The 19,644-nt window shown below is 37.6% G+C and overlaps 1 protein-coding gene across 1 annotated transcript in view; it reads left to right on the forward strand.

The window, feature by feature from the left end:
- LOC113232166 overlaps positions 1-19,644 on the forward strand; it is a 194,754-nt gene that overhangs the window by 110,548 nt on the left and 64,562 nt on the right. Inside the window, exon 3 of the mRNA XM_026466804.1 lies at positions 12,415-12,506. Coding sequence (XP_026322589.1) covers positions 12,415-12,506 — 92 coding nt within the window. The remainder of the gene's footprint in view (positions 1-12,414; positions 12,507-19,644) is intronic.

A 19,644-nucleotide genomic window follows, 5' to 3' on the forward strand; every position in this document is an offset into this window, starting at 1 on the left:
TTGTATCAATAATAATATTCTTTTTCTTTCTAGCTGTTCTCAACCACATTTCAATTCTGCCACTTCTCTCTCACCTGTATCCAATTCAACCCCGCGACTTTCTTTATGTCATCCTTCCAACAATCAATAACAATCAATAATAATAACCATAACTAGTTTCATAGATCAATAAAATATTGCCACTCTCGATTAATTTAAAAGGGACAACAGTACTTTTAAATCGTTGGTCCAAACGAAATTGAAACTTGACACTCGTGTAGGCGTGAATATCAATTTTAGCTATAAATAATACATGACCTCTAACTGTCATCATTGTCCAAACATAGAGACTTAATTAACAACTACTTCCCAGTCAATAACATGGTATAAAATGCAAACAGCAGCTTGGTCTTACCGTGAAAATCAGCTTGACGTTTAACATGAAATATCAATTACGACACATTTCGAAAACCATTAAATGGGCTTCAGAAATTTGGGCATTGTGCGTTAATGCGCTTTTTTATATGCAATGATTTCAGAGGGAGGTATGCTCCACTCAATGTGCATTACTTAACATTTAGGTAATTATGCTTTTTGTATTCTGATCTCACGTCATTATTCAGCTGAGTGTGTTCAGCTGCTTGTGTTCTGCTGTACCATTGGCGGCCGTTTTAAGAGGTGTTGCCGTTTTTGATTACTCACTAGGTGTCAAGGTTATTAGTAACTTTGCCGCTTGTCGAGAGGTAGTCGTCGTCGCCCAAGCACACTTGCAACACCAGAGGAGCTGCCTATGCTGTACCGGCCTTTAAGACCCTTGGTTACTCGCTTGTTTTAAGAACCCCGTGTAAAGCAAAGACTTAATTTCTAGCATTTCACATTTACGTGATAGATGGTTAGGCTTCCGTGTCTAAGTAGGGTGGCGTTCACACCTATGATCAATATCAATGATAGCCTAATTGGTAGAACGCTTTCCTTCTTCTATCCACAATAGTTTCAGAGCAGGAGTACCTTGCAAGTCGCTTCGAATCATTTACAGTTAAGTTTATTGATGAATCACTATCTTTAACAGTGACGAGACTTGCGAAGTTCCTAACCCGTTTTGACTTAGCCACTGTAGCGGACTAAAGTTTAAATCCTTTACTTAGAGTAGGCTTGAGCTGACATGAACACGGATTGACCCACATAATCAACAAAGTCAGGACTCTTAAGTAAACGGTTTCTCTTTAACCGAGCTCTGGAGTTTTATGGACCTCATTAAACACGACAAGCTACTAACCAACGCGCAGTATCATGAAGTACTTTGTTTTGCTACATGTTGCGCTTCCAATGTAGCGAATAGGCCTTGGACATATTTTGCAATAATCGTCATGCTTGTCAAACAGGTTAGCGTTGACAATAACTCAGCAATCTAATACACAGGGCCTCCCTAAACTGCATATTTGCTTTAGCCTTAACGCTTATCTCCCGGTCAGATAGTGCTTCAGGAGCTTCTGGAGCTAATTTTATTATCTCCCGTTTATCAGCAGAATACCAGGTTTTCTGCATGTATAACGAGAGCTTCGTGAACTTATTCCGCCTTCTGCGTTCTATCAGCGGAATATCAGGCGATTAACAGTATATCATCCATACACTTATCTTTGGGGGAGATATTTTATCAGTGTAATGTCGTTCTGCAGGGATCTGTCCATATCTTACCGTTAGGCAAGATATGGGATAGCTTAAAGGCTGTCGTGAACTCATTGTGACTTCTGCCTTTTACGAGTGGAGTACCAAGTGCAGGGTACCAATCATATCCAGTTGTTATTAGGACCAAACGTTTTGTATCCTTCTTGAAACGTACAGCCATGGGGAATGTTAGACGCTGTTCTGGGCAAACGTGTTCCATCGTCTACCTTATCTTGATTGAACAGTCTATATTATGATCATGAGCGAATCCATATTTTTTTAAACTGTCTTATTAGTAATGTATATGGCAATAATTATAATCAAATCGTAAAAGCGTCATAAAATTGTCTACACGAGAATCGCACCTCGTACCTTCCCACACCGAGTCGACCTGTTCTTCTAAGAATGCATGCGTGGGCGCACACAAACTGCGCAACCTAAAACTGGGCCGAAACACGACCTTTGGTAAAGTATACGTATTAGCAATCAGTGGTATTACAGTACCATGTGCATGCATCTCTTTGATTACAAGCTTTACTCTGATCGTAGAGAAACGCCACCATGACCACTGATCACTATAGCAAGTCCGTCGTTTTGTACTATGACGTATTTTGTATTGGTTACTATTACAGTTTTTGAAAAGACAATTTTGAGCAGACAATAGAGAAACTTACCTCATCGAGTTAAAGGTTGAATTTGAAATCACAACTCTATATGAACAAACGGAAATATGCTTGGTCTGCTGAGTCGCATCATATGCCAAAGTAATTTGTCTTCAGACATCGATTAAGTGTATGATATTTATTAATCCAAAATGGTCGATATGTGGTTTGACTACTCGGAGTCTACTCTCGATCTCCGTCCGACATCCATCCGAAACAATTACTGCCAAATAAGCAATACTTGACCAAATTAAAAGACGCGTGATGCGAATGAAGCTTCATACTTGATACTTGTCTTTTAATTTTGTCGAATATTACTTTTTTGACAGTAATTGTTTCGGACGGAGATCGAGAGTAGACCCCCTGGTTTGAGTTGCTTATACGTGTCAGTTTACTCTTAGTTTCATCAGAATGTTTTATCTCAAAACTTTCGATGTCGTTATATACTCGTTTGGTATTATGCTATTGTGTTATTATCGATTTTTTATTAAATATTAACCTTTGACGAAATAAGAGAAGAGGTAAAAGTTCTACGTCCTTGTCTGTGTGTGATATCATCGTAGTCACCGAAAGGATTATACCGTTACTGCGATTTTTTTAAATGTGTTTCAAAGCTGCTGTAGTCTAAATGTTTTTAGGTACGCACGTACATTAAATTGATGGTGGGACTTCACATGGCTATTTGTATTTGCGTATCTGATATTTGGCCACGCACATGTCCCATGTTCGTTTCCCTAGTGCGGGGCTATGTTGAGTGTGGGCGTTATTATTATTATTATGAGTGACAAAGGATTTTGCATATCCCAAATGTCTATCTTAATTCATTCATTCATTCAATTGAATTTGCCTTGTTCGCCTATTCCACAAATACAGCAACCGTCAAACTCACGTTACCGTGCGCTGGTAGGCTCCTCGCACATCAAAGAAGCCAAATAGGCAAATACGCAAGTTACCCCTTTCATATCCATTATTTTAACTCCTTATTTGGCTCCATATGTAGAAGGTCATATTTGTCAGTGTTTGCAAGTGTGTGTGTACGTCAAATGTTTTTCCTAGTACGTCAGCCACCCAACAGGGAGTACAAGTAGCCATGTGACGTGCCGCCATGATAGTAATCGGTCTTCAGTATCTTTGGATCGTAATTCGGATTGTCTAGAGATCTCAGAAACCATTGCAGCTACAAACTTTGAGTTTGTATTCAAAAAATTAATTTCGACGGCTGTTGTCATGACCGCAGTCTCAAGGGTCAAGGCCATGGTAATCAGCTTAGAAAGACCTGGATATAAGACACTATTTCAACTCTAAAGTTTTCAACGACGTGTCTCACGGCATTAGTCTCGAGTAATGCCCAGCACGGGAAGGCCTTCAAGGTCCTGGACTACGATGCTATGAATACGTCTGATTTTCTTTATTAATTATAATAATTATAAACTTTATTCACTCATTATTAACGTATAATATTAATAATCAGCATTACAGTGTTCCGGTTTTGAAGGGTAAGGGTACTGGTGAATTACAGGCACACGGGACTTGTCAAGTTATGTCTCGGTGACGGGTGCAGTGGCAGTGCCCATCAGATCTTTGCGATTTAATGCTCTGAGTGGTACTGCAACTGTTATGGACAGGCGTGTAGCTTACCATCAGGCGCACGACTTGTTCGTCACTTGATATTATAAAAAAAAATATTCGACAAATGAAAGCGTAGCGACATCTGTGTGGAATCTGTATCTTCACTCAGCCGGGGCTAGGTGTACTCAAGCATAAACATATTTGTCAGGTACGCTAGTTCGTTCCTTGGATTAGTTGGCACAGCGTCTGGTACGGTTTGCTGGAAGACTCTGGTTCGAATCCAGCCGGATTGAAGGAATTTTTTCTTAATGTTCGATCTTTGTATTAATAATTATAACAGACCAATTGAGTAATTTCATAAAAAAATGGTGGTGAAACATCGTTATGTTAAAAACTTAAAAATTAGAAGTTAAAGTCATAGGTACATACCGCTATATGGACTCGAACCTTTGACCTTTCAATTGAAAAGATATACTTACTAACGAATTAAATAAAACACTAGCTATTATATAAATCGTTCGTGTACGCAATTATGTTGTCCAATGTTAGTTTTACAGTATATTATGTGTTATGTAACTTGTATGTTAGATTGATGCGAAGAGGTCATTTAAGTTACATAACTTGTATGAGTTTGTATGGATACGTGTTTAAATAACTTTATATTTTTAAATTTTTGTTGGATTGATATACAATTATTTTTTGTGAAATTACTCCACTAGTTATAATTATTAATACAAAGATCGAACATTTAGAAAAAAAAATATATTTTTAATAATAACTAAGTGACGGGACGAACAAGTCGTGCGCCTGATGGTAAGCAACACGCCTGTCCGTAACAGTCGCAGTGCCACTCAGAGCTTTAAGTCTCAAGGATCTGAGGGGCACTGCAACTGCACCCGACACCCTTAGACATAAAGCTGCCAAGTCCCATGTGCCTGTAATTTCACCAGCACCCTTACTCTTCAAAACTGGAACACAGTAATGCCCACACTACTGCTTGCCGGCAGAAATAGGTAAGGTTACGATCTCTTTCTCAAGCAGCTCTACTGCTACTAAATTATAAGTAGTAAGGAGTTCCTTGTGAAAGATTTCGTCCAGGGAAGTACTGCCGCCTTACCTATTCTTGCCGCCAAGCAATAATGTGAGTCATAATAAAAATAATAATTCGTTTATTTGCTTTAGAGGGAGCAGAGGAAAAATTCCTAATGTTCGATTTGATTTTATAGGGGTATATCCACTTTAAAGTTAAAAATAAAATATTGTATGAGTAACTACACGGTATATTCAAGCATAGACATTAATCAGAAACATAAAACAATAAAGTTTCCTCGATAGATAAAAATCAGGAAATGACCTCTAATTTTCAAATTTTTTCGATTTATCCTCGGTTATTACGACAAAAATTAGATAATTAATTATATTTATGCATGATCGACAACTGTCACTACGGATTTTTTTTAATCCCTTTAGTTTTAGAGTTTTCCGCTAAAACGAATTTGATACTTTTAATGCGCAAAATTCAACATCTCCTGTCGCATGTCACGCGAACTTCAGGCATATATTTGTTTCACAAATTTGGGCGGAGTCAACGTCAACACTTTTTTGGCATGCTCCCTCTTAAAACATGGTATAACAGAATATGTTACAAGAGAGTACAAGTACAAACATGTTTCGCATATATTAAATAGCATGCAAATGTATATAATGTCGATTAGACTACCACAGCTCAATAATACAAAAATGTCACAAACGTGTCAAGTTACAAATTAATTTGGTTAAGAATGATAATCTTCAAGATAAAATCTTACATCTCATTTTTTGTCAAATATTTCGTTTAGGTCATAAGAATTATTTTTGTTTAACCACTTGTACAGCTTTATTTTATTTATTTAAGTGTAATAGTTTCATATCAAGTGGTATTTTATTATATATGTCAACACACAAGTCAAGTACAAGTCTATAGAGTGACGCGTTCCGGTATCGAGCGGCGTTAGTAAAACTGCAGGCCCATACGACGTGTCAACTTAAGTCTCAGAATGACGGGCGCAGTGGGAGTGCCCCCCAGATCTATCCAATTTACAGGTTTGTGTGGCGTTGCAGCTGTAAAGGTCGGCCCCTATTATCTGCAACGCAATACAACGCGAACATCTATCTATAGACAATACGGCGAGCACTCAGTGTTTGTCGAAACGCTGACAATCGACGGATCACAAACAACACGCGGGTTGTGAATGCATGTAAAGAGCGCGCAGTGTCTTTGAAAACACATTAAAATGTATGATAATAATAATCTCAGTACAAAGTGCTGGAAAAACCGAGCTCAAATGTGATTCATCCCCTAGTTTAGCCACCCTTAGAGGTGGAATATTTTCTTCAAATTTAAATGGGACCACTACCCTTTTTCCAACAAAAAAGATCATCGAAATCGGTTCACAAATCGTAATCGTGTAACATATGTATATACAAAAAAATATAGATTAATTGAGAACCTCCTCTTTTTGATGTCGGTTCAAAAAAAGGTATCCATAGAATTTCTTGCTCGTTCTTCTCAGGTGAACAAGCGGTAGCTTAAAAAATAATGGTTTCAAGTGTAAATTTATTTACCTGTCGAATAAATGGTTACATTTTGGCTAATGTACTATGATTTCCGTTTAATATTTAAGTTACTCCGCTACTCATATTGTACAGTTTTGTCGTAAACTTGACTGTTTTGGAGTATAATGGGGCATTGATATACTACGCCCGCGCAAATACCTTTGCCTTATTGGTTCTAGCGTGCAGGTTGAATGTTGTTTATTACACTATTATTGTACGAAACTAACATTCTTGTGACAGTAATTGACTAGTAGCCTTCGAGCTCCTTGTGAGAGAAAGGGTACGTCCAGGGAAGTACTGCCACCATTACTGCCAGCATTATTGCGTTCCGGTTTTGAAGGAGGTGCTGGTGAAATTACACGCACATGAGACTTATCGGCTGTCTCTGGATGACAGGCGCAGTGGCCTCTTTATTCATCTGCAGTGGCAGTTATTCAAAGCTCACAGGACAGGCCTGTCGCTTACCACGTGACCTTGGTCGTATGGTATGGTAGCTTTCAATCGCATAGCTCTGAGGGGCACTGCCACTGCGCACGTCACCCTGAGACATAGTTGATAAGTCCCATGTGCCTGTAATTTCACCACCACTCTTACCTTTCAAAACCGGAACACAGTAATGGTGACATTACTGCTTGGCGGCAGAAATAGGTGAGGTGGTAGTACTACCCTGGACGAACTCTTCCTCAAGCAGCTCTACTGCTACTAAAAAACAAAAACCTAACCTAAGTTGTTTTTTTTCTTGCAACGATCATAACTTAGGCTCTGATGTCGATGCAGTCAGCCCGTGACCGTGCCCTGTATAAAGATCCCGTAACGTTGTTTATTAAAAAAAAACCAAATATATGCAATTTGAATTCGAAAAAAAGTTTTATTTATTTATTGTTTACATGTCAGGGTAGATTAAAGTGGCGTTCCGTGGTGTCTGCCTGCCCCTCCTGTGGGACTAGGACGTGAGCTTGTGTATATATGTATGTACATTTATTGCTAAGTATTAAGGTTAGGTTAGGTATTAGATCATGACCCTGCACGAGGGTATTGCAATTTTTATGACTCAATACACTGTAAAAGAAATAATTAAAAACTAATTATTAATAAATACAAAGATCGAACACTCAGAAAAAATTCCTTCGATCCGGCCGGATTCGAACCGACGTCTTCTAGCATAGCGTGCTAGACGCTGTACCAACTAAGCCACGGAACGAACCAGCGGACCAATGATCAATTCAATAAAAAAATTAAATTAATTAAAATTTTTACATATTTCCATTTTTTCAAATCGTCATTTAAAAACTCACAGAATAATATAACTTTGGTAATAGTATATTATTACTTACTTACTTTCATTTTGGCTCTCTGAGCCAGTGGAGTAAGTAAGTATATTATTAGTATGTTTTATTTATTTCCAATGTCCATTAGCGTTGTAAGTTACGATATACGCTCAACACACAAGAAACATAGTCTTGTTTATGTACCAACTTCACAAAAACAAGTAATAAACCATCCATCATTTCATTCACGACGTTTTGTAACTATCCATTCATTGAGCGACAGCATTGTCGCAATATTGCCACACGCTCAGGCTGCCCACACACCATCGATCAGCTGATAGTGGCTGGGTTGAATGAGTCTTTAAAATTTGTTTGCCTTAGGACTGCGTTAAATGTAACGAATTCGTGGTAATTGTCGAAAACTAAAAAATGTAATGGGTGTACGCAATAGGATATAAGAAATTAGAAAGAAATGGCAATAAGTGTTCGTGACGTCACAACCATCTGTCAGGGATCTTTCGGCATCCCTACAAGCACGTACAAACTGATGGCATTTGAAGCTTTTTTATTTTTATAATACCAAGTGAGGACGAACAAGTCGTGCGCCTGGTGGTAAGAGACACGCCTATCCATAACAGGTGCAGTGCCACTCGGAGCTTTGAATCGCAAAGATCTTAGGGGCACTGCCACTGCGCCCGTTACCCTGAGACATAAGTTGACAAATCCTATGTGCCCTGTAATTTCACCAGCACCCTTTCAAACCGAAACGCAAAAATGCTCTCCTTACTGCTTGACGGCAGATAACTTTAAACAAATACTTATTTAATTTATATAAATAATATTTAGTAACAGAGCTCTTTGCGAAAGAGTTTATCCAGGATAGTGTTGCCACCTTACTTATTTCTGTCACCAAGCAGTAATATCTCAGTATACCTCGATTTTTCATCTTCGCACGTGCGCTGACACAACGGTTTCTTGGTTTTTGGCTGGCAAATATCGGGCTTTTTATAATAATAATAAGTTTTTTTTATCCATAACAGTTGCAATGCCACTCGGAGCTTTAAATCGTAAAGATCTGAGGGGCACTGCCACTGCGCCCGTCACCCTGAGACGTATGTTGACAAATCCTGCCTGTAACTTCGCCAGCACCTTACCTTTCAAAACCGGAACACAGTAATGCTGATATTACTGCTTGGCAACAGAAATAGGTAAGGTGGCAGTACTTCCCTGGTCGAACTCTTTCAAAATAGCATTGGAGCCAACATTACTTCTAAATTGTTTATGTGTTTAGATTTGAAGTGCTGAACCTAAAATAAATTGCCTTAAAACAGTAGTGTAGTGTGTTAAGACATTTAGGCAGGGGTTCGATTCAGAACTTTACGATAACTCAGTTGTCAACCGATTTCTTTTCATTTTTATTCACAACACGCCCTAAACGAACGTTAAACTGCCGTATTCGAAACCGAACCGAAATGACGTCACACCCGTACGATTACTCGAACTTCTCGACCGGCAAAGGCTACAAACGTTATTCGCAACACAGTTATCGAATGAAAGTTACCTAACGTCCTATTGTTTACAAAGCAACAATGTAATATGGACATCTCTTATTATTTTAAATAAAGTCTGCATATGCATTCCTACATTTTAGTCCTTTAAAGTCTTAAAAATGTATATAGAAGGATTTTAATTTTTCTTGTAATCCATTTCACTGACTAACTCCGTAAACGCTGTTGGGTAAAGATGTCGTATACGAATTCGAATCGACCGTTTAACTCGGAACGTTCTGAATAGCTCGGAAGCGCCCTTCGATTCGAGGACGATATGCAATCGAACGATTCGGTTAAAATATCGAAGAGATCTGAATCTTGTATAGGCAAACAACAACACCACCAGTGACAGTTTTATTGTAATATCCATCCATAAAAATAATATCCATCTCACATTACAATACACTTCATCTCATATGTTACAACAGTCTTGGCAAGGCGTCACACTAAACACATAATCAAAACTATAGCGGAAAACGTATAATGTTACAATATAACCGGTTGTGAGGCAACCTTGGTACGGCGCGCGCGCATCCTTGCGAAGGACGACCGCCATCTTGGATCAGGTGTCTGTTGTGACCTTGTAGGAACGCATGGAATTTTTATCGGATGTCCGCCTCTTTAAAACGGACGACTAAAACGAGAATGTTTTCTATTTATTACAATAATTAATCTGATGTACATTTATGATATGAATTGGAAATACTCAGAACTGTAAAGGAAGCTGTAATATTTTGGCCACGTAATGAGGGGCAATAGATACCGGTTTCTTCAACTAATAATGCAGGGAAAAATACAAGGAAAGCGTAGTCGTGGCAGAAGGAAAACCTCGTGGGTGAAGAATCTAAGAGACTGGTTCCACCTTAGCACACGTTCCCTCTTTCGTGCGGCAGCTTCAAATGAGATTAGCCATTATGGTCGCCAACCTTCGTAGAGATGCCCCACACTAAGAAGAATATACCTACGTTTTTAGTCTAGGGACGAACAAGTCGTTTGCCTGGTGGTACACGACAGGTAAACAATTGCACTGGTATTACGCCTATAGTTTCACCAACCACTGCCTCGCCTGTCTCGCCTCGCCGGTGGAAAAGCAGTATAACTCGATTTTTTATCTACGCAAGTGCACTGTGCTGACACAAAACTTGTTACACGGAATCCCAGTAACAACGGGGATTTCCACCGGTCAATGAACACACTCAGGAGTCCGGTGGTGCTATCGGGGACGCGGGTTAGCATGGAGGCGCAGCGTCTAGTCATTATAGCATGGAAAACATCCTCGTGCGCCTCCACGAACATCCCCGAAGAATTATTTTCTTTCTTTCACTGCAATTTTGTCCGGACTGTTCAAATTTCGAAATGGTAACTTTATATTAAATACACTGTGTCTATTCCGATAGAGATCGGAATATAATGATATTCAGGACGGTAATGATAATTACCAGAGGGTAATTATTATTGCCGTCCACCTGTTGTAATTATTAAACGTAAAAAAGGTCCCCTAGTATTATTCAACACGAGTATAATATCATGTCGATCTATTGTTCACTATATATGATTATCGATACAGTGAAAGTTAAAAGTCGATTAAATGTAAACGAAAGTCGTGTTTACATTTAAACAACAATCAAAATTGACTGTTATATAAATTGCTTTATTAAATCGAGAAGTGTAATTGTGTAACTACATGATTGTAATTTGGTAACTTTTTGTTTTGGATTTAATTTAAACAAGTGTGCGTGATACAAAGTATGCGAAACTGGACTGGTATGTCGGAAATGTGGCAAGTCTACCTCATTGGGAGACAGGTGTGATATTTTTAAGTGCGTTATGGACCGTCCTTAGTCTTTATAAGCCTCTACCTTGCCCAATTTCAAAATACAATTCAAATTCGAGATATCTTTATTTTACAAGTAAGCAAGTTACACTTGGTACTTGGTGCAACGGGCTGGTGTCCGCAACTCGACGACAAAGCGCCTATTTTGCGTGTGGCAAGTTACAAGTTGCGATCATCAAATTGATTGAATTAAAAATAGATAGGTAAGTAGAACTAAGAATAAGTAACGATGGAGGTGTAATTATCGCTAAGCGATAAAAGCTCTGGTTAAATAAAAGATTTAAAAAAAAATTGATTGAAGTTTACTACTCATTCGTAATGCAGATTCCCTTGAGAAGAAAGAGTTAGAAACTCTAGGGGTTGCTTTTTAGAAACTGACATTTCTTTGGAAATATTTTTGGTAGTAGTAATCGGAATAAGCTGAACGGAACGCTCCTATGTATTTTGCCCGTGCCCAGCAGTGCGATGTAGAAATAGGTTAATGATGAAGTCTTTTTTGACCCTAAACGCAAAATGAGAGGAGTTATATGTTTGAAGCTTTGTCTTTATATCGTAACTCCCAAACGGATGCACTGATCTTAATGCGGTTTTTTTTATTTGAAGGCTAATTTAATCAGGATGGTTTTTAGCTATGAACATAAGCCATTTTAAGCAGGTCATTTTGTTGTTAGTGTAAGAATTTCTGTTATAAAATGAATGTTTATTTTATTTCCACTTGTTCGTTCGTTTTAAAGTTTGTTATAGTGTGAAAATCCGATGACATTATAATAATGTGGTAACCCAAATCTAACGCTACAATTAGGATAGTCTGCAGACTACCTAACTCTTCACCTACTTACATTAGAACTATCGTGTTAGGGCTCACTCAATTAGTCTCGACGAGTTATTAGCTTACAGGTGGTGACTTTGACTCTTTGGAGTACAGTCAAAGTGTAATCCAGATTCTAAAATGCCTTGCGGGCATTGACTTACAATTATATGGACGTCGGGTCCGCGCTAAAAAGTGTCCGAACTTATAGGGCGTTAAAATCGTATACAGAGCGTCATTCACGCTTTAGTCTTCGTTTGTTCGACTGACAGCGAAGCAAGTAAAAGTAGACAGTACTGCGATGACATTACAATTTAAATTCAACGTTTTAGCTTTTTCATATTCCTTTACATGTCTCTACGTTTAAATAGGTTGACTTGGGACATTTTTTCGTGGTCTTGGGACATTTATTTGTAAGTCAATGCTTGCGGGCGATAAAACTGATGGTATGCACTTCCTAACATATTGTTTTCAATCTTTTCAGATTAAGTTGGAGAGCGTCTTCGGGTTAACTGTGGGCAGTAACGCAGCGTTAGACTGCGACCCTCATACTGAGCTCGTTGCGTATCCAGCCGGGTAAGTTTCCTTTCCATTAAATCCACACTCGGGAATGACTTTTTGTAAATTTTTATACTATCAAGTGACGGGAAGAACTAGTCGTGTACCTGATAGTAAGCTACACGCCTATCCATAACAGTTGCAGTGCCATTCAGAGCTTTAAATCACAAAGATCTGAGGGGTACTGCCACTGCGCCCGTCACCCTGAGACGTAGCAGTAATGCTAACATTACTGCTTGGTGGCGGAAATAGGTATGGCGGCAGTACTTCCCTGGACAAACTGTTTCACATGGAGCTCTACTGTTGCTAAAGTGACAACTTGCCATTACATTTTTCCTCGTATAATCTCTAGTTTCTTTAGGTCTTTCGGAGCGTCAGAATATAGGCATTATTTAGGTGTGCATGCTACACACTTGACCTCATCGTCACTTTCCATCAGGTGAGATGGAGGTCAAATGCGCACTTATTTTTTATAAAGAAAAAAGAAATGAATGAATGAATAATATGAACATGTTAACGGTAATGATTACACAATTTTGTTACTGGTAATGATCATAAAGTTTTTATTGTTTGGGAAGTAAAATTTTATTTCTATAATATGTGTTGGTTATTGAATACATTTTCAATCACTGTAAACCGCCTTGCGACATGAAATTTTTAATAATTTTACACACACTCATGTAGACACACTCATGCAATCAGTCGTAATGAGTCATAATTATAATTACAACATATACATAATTACACATATAACATAACAAAAATATGCGTTGCTATTAGTAAACCATAGGGAAAATTATAAAATGGAATAGAAATCATTCATCCCGTAAAAATTCCGAACACAGTAGGTTTTTTACACACCAATTTACACACAAATTATTTAACTACAATATATAATACTTTACGACTACAACAGAAAACTTGAAATAAGTGGAAAGCACAACATGCCTCATTGTAGTACAGTTAATAAATAATACGAATAAATAACTAAAATAAGTAATTATTTAGCGAATAAATAATGCGCATAATATATGCTATATCTACTGTAATTTGAAAGTGCTACTATAACAACGTAATTTAAGAATCAATTCAAAATATCGGCAACGCCCTCTAGCGGTATAACCGAAATAATGCACATACCTCATAGATAGGCATAAAACTGAATTTGCAAAAACTTTGCGAAAGTCCGATAGAAATAAAATTGTGCAAAATAGCTGCGCTTGTGTTGAATATTTTTTTCATGCAGTTAATTTTCCCATCCCCCTCCGTAAAAAAATCATAAAATAAATAATATAATATTCTTTCGCCGGGTGTCGAACAATCAACAACTGGATGGCTCAAACCAGAGATAGAGGCGAAACCCGTGTCGGACATATTCTGCCCTCGGAACGGAAAAAAGCACAACTGCTGTATAAAGTACGCGTAGTTGTGTCTTTTTTCGTTACGAGGGCAGTATTTTTGGTGGTGTTTAACTGTAGTTGCGTTTATATTATTTATTTTATTAATTTTATGCGTAGGGATGGAATATTAGCTGCATGAAAAAAAAATTCAACACAACCGCATCTATTTCACACGATTTGATCTTCATTGGGTTCGCGGGGTAACAAATTAATTTACTTCCATTTATATGAACTGAATTTGAAATTTGAGTGTTAATGTAACCTGAATTTCACCACGAAAGGTTCTTGCGTTTCACCTAAGTTACCACTGCAATTATCTCTAGTAACATAGGTCCGACAGCCTGTATAGTGTGACTATGTGTAGAGCTAGATTAGTTAAAAGCGGGATTGGAAAGGTTAGTAGGTCAAGCTTGGGCTAAGATTGAATCAGGGTTGTTAGACATGGCTGCATTCTTGCACTAAACCTGTGAAATTACTTCTGAATTTGTGAATTCATAGTTCAGATCCTTGACTAAGTGTGAGTGCTGTTTATGACCGGCTGACAAACCGACTGACGTACTTACGAATGGGTTTGTGTTTTTTTTTATAATACTACGTAATGGAAGGAATAAGTTGACAAGTACCATGTGCCTGTAATTTTACCACCACCCTTACTTCAAAACCGGAACACAGTAATGCTGACAGTTCGTCTAGGCAAGTGCTGCCATCTTGTTTCAGGGTGACGGGCGCAATGGCTGTGCCCCGCAAGTCTTTGCGATTTAAAGCTCGGAGTGGCACTGCAACTGTTATGGACAGGCGCGTCGCTTACCATCAGGCGCACGACTTGTTCGCCCAGTCACTTGGTTTCATAAAAAAACAGTGACAATGCTTCCCTGGATGAAATCTGTATATAATATCTTAGTTAAGGTCATTGACTTGACATGGGCTTCTTTCTATTTTTTCATTCAATAGAGAACAACTATGCAAATAGTCCTTTGCGTTTCAAATTAAATTTCCCTCCACATACAATTAGACAATCAATAGATTAGATAATCCTTTAGTTCCGCTTCCTCTGTAACATCATGGTACCCCAGTGCCATGTCAATGTACAGTTTATTCACTTGTAACTAGCATTAATACCGGACGCTGTAAAAAAACCTTAGGGTCGAAACACAAAACTGCGACGCGAATTGCCGCGATGCAATTTCATGTGGAAAGACATCGTGCTGCCACGGTTCGGGTGACCATTCCTTCGAAAATCATCAGCCGTACTGAATGTATTTTTTAAACCAGGTAACATGAATAGAAAAAGAGTGTTGCACTGCTGTTATTCATAAGAAAATATTGGAAAAAACACAAAGAAGATTAACATCGCAGAAATGTAGCTAGTAAATTTCTGCGATGTCGCATCGCAGTTTTGTGTTTCGACCCTTAAACCTGTCTAAGTACGTCAAGTAACCGAAATAAAGTTAAAAGTACTGACGGTAAAGAGCTGTGGAGGCGTAATCGTAGTCGATGACTCGAATTCATGTGGCGGTATATACCCATCCCTTTAATTTCTAAGTTAGTTACATAAAACTTTAACTTATTACTAGTTATTACTTAAGAGCCCATACTACCTCAGTTCGAATTCAAATTAACGTATTAAAGTACAATTTTCAATAAGAAATTAGCACCTATAAAAGTTGTGGGGGAAATTTTGAATCCACACACTTACACGTCTGGATTTTAACTTGTATTTTGAATATAAATTAAACTGGCCAGTGTTTCACCTTTTTTCTAACTTTTTTTCGCAAAATTTTCTGAGTGCCCTGGTGCATGGTTTTAGGGAAAATAAATTGTCAAAAGACAAAATATTAAAATCTTCCTAATACCAAACAACGTTACGATTGATATTACCTCAGCTTGAATTCCAATTTTTCCCGTACTAATACGGTTTATTTTGCTTAGGCCGAGTGGCAAACGCAATTAATGCCATTTGAAAAGTTTCACTAAAAACTTGTAATTAAGTTTTTTTTTTAATTTAATTATTTATTGTACAGGAAAACACAATTTACATTTGGTAAAACGGAAAACACAACCAAAGGGTACTTGTTTCTATAAGAAATTTCTTCCTACAGACCAAATATACAGCACCCAATAATTACAATAACCTGTTTACGTGCATAACAAAACAAAATTAAATTACGTAATAAAATAATAAAAAAAAACAATAGCAAACGTATTAAATTACTGCAGACTATATCAATATTTAGATAAATACATATTTCATATTATAATATCTATAAAATGGATGGAACAGAAGATGAATAGTGCTACTTGAGTCTCATTTTAAAAATAGCTAAGGATTTACTGTCGTGTACAGTAATGGGAAGCGCGTTCCAAAGTCTGACCACATGAACAGTAAAGGAACATAAGTATTGAGTATAAACCTACACGTTGAAGAAGGTTTGTCACCCTAGGAAACATGTGAAGTGTCCAACCCGCTTTAGGCCAGCATGGCGGTCCAAACCCTCGCCGTATGGACACGATGTGTAATATAAACATTGTATATACTTGCTTAAATACAATTTAGCCACTAAAGAGGTAATTTTGGCGATCCATTAATTTGATGGCCTGGACAAAGATATCTCGGGTTAGATTGCTCGATTGAATTTCGTTGCTCTGGTACTCAAAGCATAGGGAATCCTAGACTGAGTCCAGGTAGTTTTAGAGACATTGCTAAAGAATAGGTTTGCTAACTCAATTTGAATTTTATTACAATGTGTTTCTTTTATTATATCAAGTGACAGGACGAACGAGTCGTGCGCCTGATGGTAAGCTACACGCCTGTCCATAACAGTTGCAGTGCCACTCAGCGCTCTAAATCGCAAAGATCTCTGGGGCAGTGGCAGCACTGCGTCCGTCTTACCCTTAGAAACCGGGTACGCAGTAATGCTAACATTACTGCTTGGCGGTAGCGAGCTCTACTGCTGCTAAATAATATAATTTTCAGCTTTTGGACGTCTTTCTCTGCTTGCTTCACCACTGATTCAACTACTTTACATCTGTAGAAAACTAGATGAGCTGACTAGTGAATACACCTTTCGCTTTGGCATTGTCGTTGTCATTAAACCGCAGACAAACCCGTGAGTCATAGCTTAGGCAAATTGCGGAAGCGGAAATGGAGTACAGTTGTGCAAGAGGTTAACGACCTGGAATATTTTTTATATGTCTCTTTCTTTACCGTTCAATTGAATTATTTCTATTTTATTTACTGATGGTAATGATAGAATGATTGGAAAGTATTGCATGGTACAAATTACATTGGAGATCTAAGAACTAATATCGTAATTAGTAAGTATTTTAGAAATAAAGTACAGCAGGCGGCATTTTTGCTAAGTATTAGTAACTGTAGATCTCCCTGTGAAAGAATTCGTCCAGGGAAGTACTGCCACCACACCTATTTGTGCCGCCAAGCAGTAATGTGAGCATTACTGCGTTCCGGTTATGAAGGATAATACTTGTTCCTCCCGTCACTTGATATTATAAAAAAAAAACTTGTCAACTTTGTGACGTGACGGGTGGGTGACGGGCGTCGTGGCAGTACCCCTCAACTGATCTTTAAGTTTAAAACTCCGCGTGGCTTTAGAATTGTTATAGATAGGTGTGTCGCTAACATTCAGGCTTATAACTTATTCGTTGATAGAGATAGGAGTTCTTCTACTTCGTTTATGCAGCTAAATTTAGTCAAGGAAATATTGTGTTAATGTAATATCAAGTAGGAAATGAAACTATTTTTTCGGATTTAAATCGCGTATATTTGTTTTTTCAAACAAACCGACGTTTCGGGCCCTTTACAGGTCCCATGGTCACGGTTGACAGTTTCAAATCGTTAATAGTTAATAGGCACGGTTAATAGTTTCATTTCCTATGTGTAACCAATCGCGAAAACCTAAGAACTCGATGAGTAATATCAAGTGTTATAAAAAAATAGTAATCACAAAAATGTTATATGCGACAGTTAGTCGGAGAATAGGGAAGGTACGCCCGACTGCTGCACACGGGTCTCGTAAAAAGAGGGGCAAAGTCAAATACTTCACAAAAATCAATAGCAATAACAAAGACGACTCTTGGACGGAAGTAAATTTTAAAACACTGTGGGCGCACCCTAAATAGGAGTGGTGAGGGTGTGGGCACACCCTTAGATCAATAATGTTTTGAATATGAATCACCATTAGGTGCTTTCTTGCACATTGGTACTTTTCATTAAAGACGGAATTTCGAAGATGGCGTTAATGGCGTCATTGTTATGCACTAAGGAAATTGAAAGTTGTGAGCAAAACAATGGGAATTATTTCATTGGAGGCTGCATCCCCCACGTCTGTGATCTTGTGCCAGATCGAGATACTTCTGACGTTTCATGGTTTCGTATTTTACGAGACACTTCTCATATGGGATCGGTCCAATACTATAATTGGTAATTAAACTATTTTTTCGGATTTAAATTTTTATTGAATTGATATTCATTTATTTTTTAAGTGAAATTACTTCACTAGTTTGTTATTATAATTATTAAAACAAAGATCGAACACTCAGAAAAAAATCTTTCGATCCGGCCGGATTCGAACCAACGTCTTCTAGTATACCGGTGCCGGACGCTATACCAACTAAGACACGGAACGAAACAGCGGACCTCACGAATTTTTCTATGTGCTTGTTGTCGTGTCTTTGTATTTGGTTTTTCAACGACTTTTCAGACGTAGCGCCATCTTTGAAATCTATGAAAGTATTTCGCCACCCACTTATGTAACTTTACAGCTACCAGCGCCGGCTAGAGATGTCGCTTAACTGTTTATTGTATTGCTATTCAATTTTTTTTTTAATTAAATAAGTCCACTATACTAGTTTGTTATAATTATTAACACAAAGATTATTTATACGAACACTCTGAAAAAGTTCCTTCGATCGATTTTTTCGAATTTTAATCACGTACATTATTTGTAAGTCAATGCGTACATTCGTTTGTTTTTGAGATGGTAAAGTCATTATCAGTTATGTCTAATATTATTGGTCTGTGTTAATATTAGGTAGCTAACAGATTGACTGCATGTTTGCAATTAATACGTGAAGTCGTAAGCACTTTTTCAATTTGAGATAATAGTACATTGTGTAAGGATGGTAAATAAGAAATTATTAACAAGGGCTTCAATAACTTGAGTTTTGTATTTTTTTCCTGTCCGTCATACATACAATGTTTTTCATTTTCGTATTCTCGAGGAAATAAATACAATGTTTATTTCTTGTATGTGTAAGTATGGTTCACAACACAACAGTTATGGATTTTGCAAATAGCGGATTTTTATTTATCAACAGTTGGCCAGTTAGCTATTCTTCCATAGATAATACAACTCGAACTAAAATGTTGTAAAAAGCAAAGACGCATACAGCAATGATGGACTGTAAAAAAATAATATAATTTTTGTGCAGGAAATACTTAAAATCAAATAAAATAAATTCTTAATAATAAGTATTTAAGTATATAGTATGTGGCTAAATTGCAATAAAATTTCTGTTTAGATAACATTTTGAGCGAATGTTTTAATTTTTTGCTTAAGTCACCTCCTTGCTTGGACTTAAAAACAACTCCTTACCGACTATGGCTGTAATGGGAAAAAAAGGCCCGAGGGTTTTATATTCTGGCATTATAGTCAAGTTAGCCACAATGGAATCATACTTATTTACGAGCAAGTGTGATGAAATATATAATAAATACGTTTTGTTTGTAATTAGCGTTT

This window comes from Hyposmocoma kahamanoa, unplaced genomic scaffold, assembly GCF_003589595.1.
Source record: "Hyposmocoma kahamanoa isolate Upper Pololo Valley unplaced genomic scaffold, ASM358959v1 67, whole genome shotgun sequence".
NCBI classification, from domain to species: Eukaryota; Metazoa; Arthropoda; class Insecta; order Lepidoptera; family Cosmopterigidae; genus Hyposmocoma; species Hyposmocoma kahamanoa.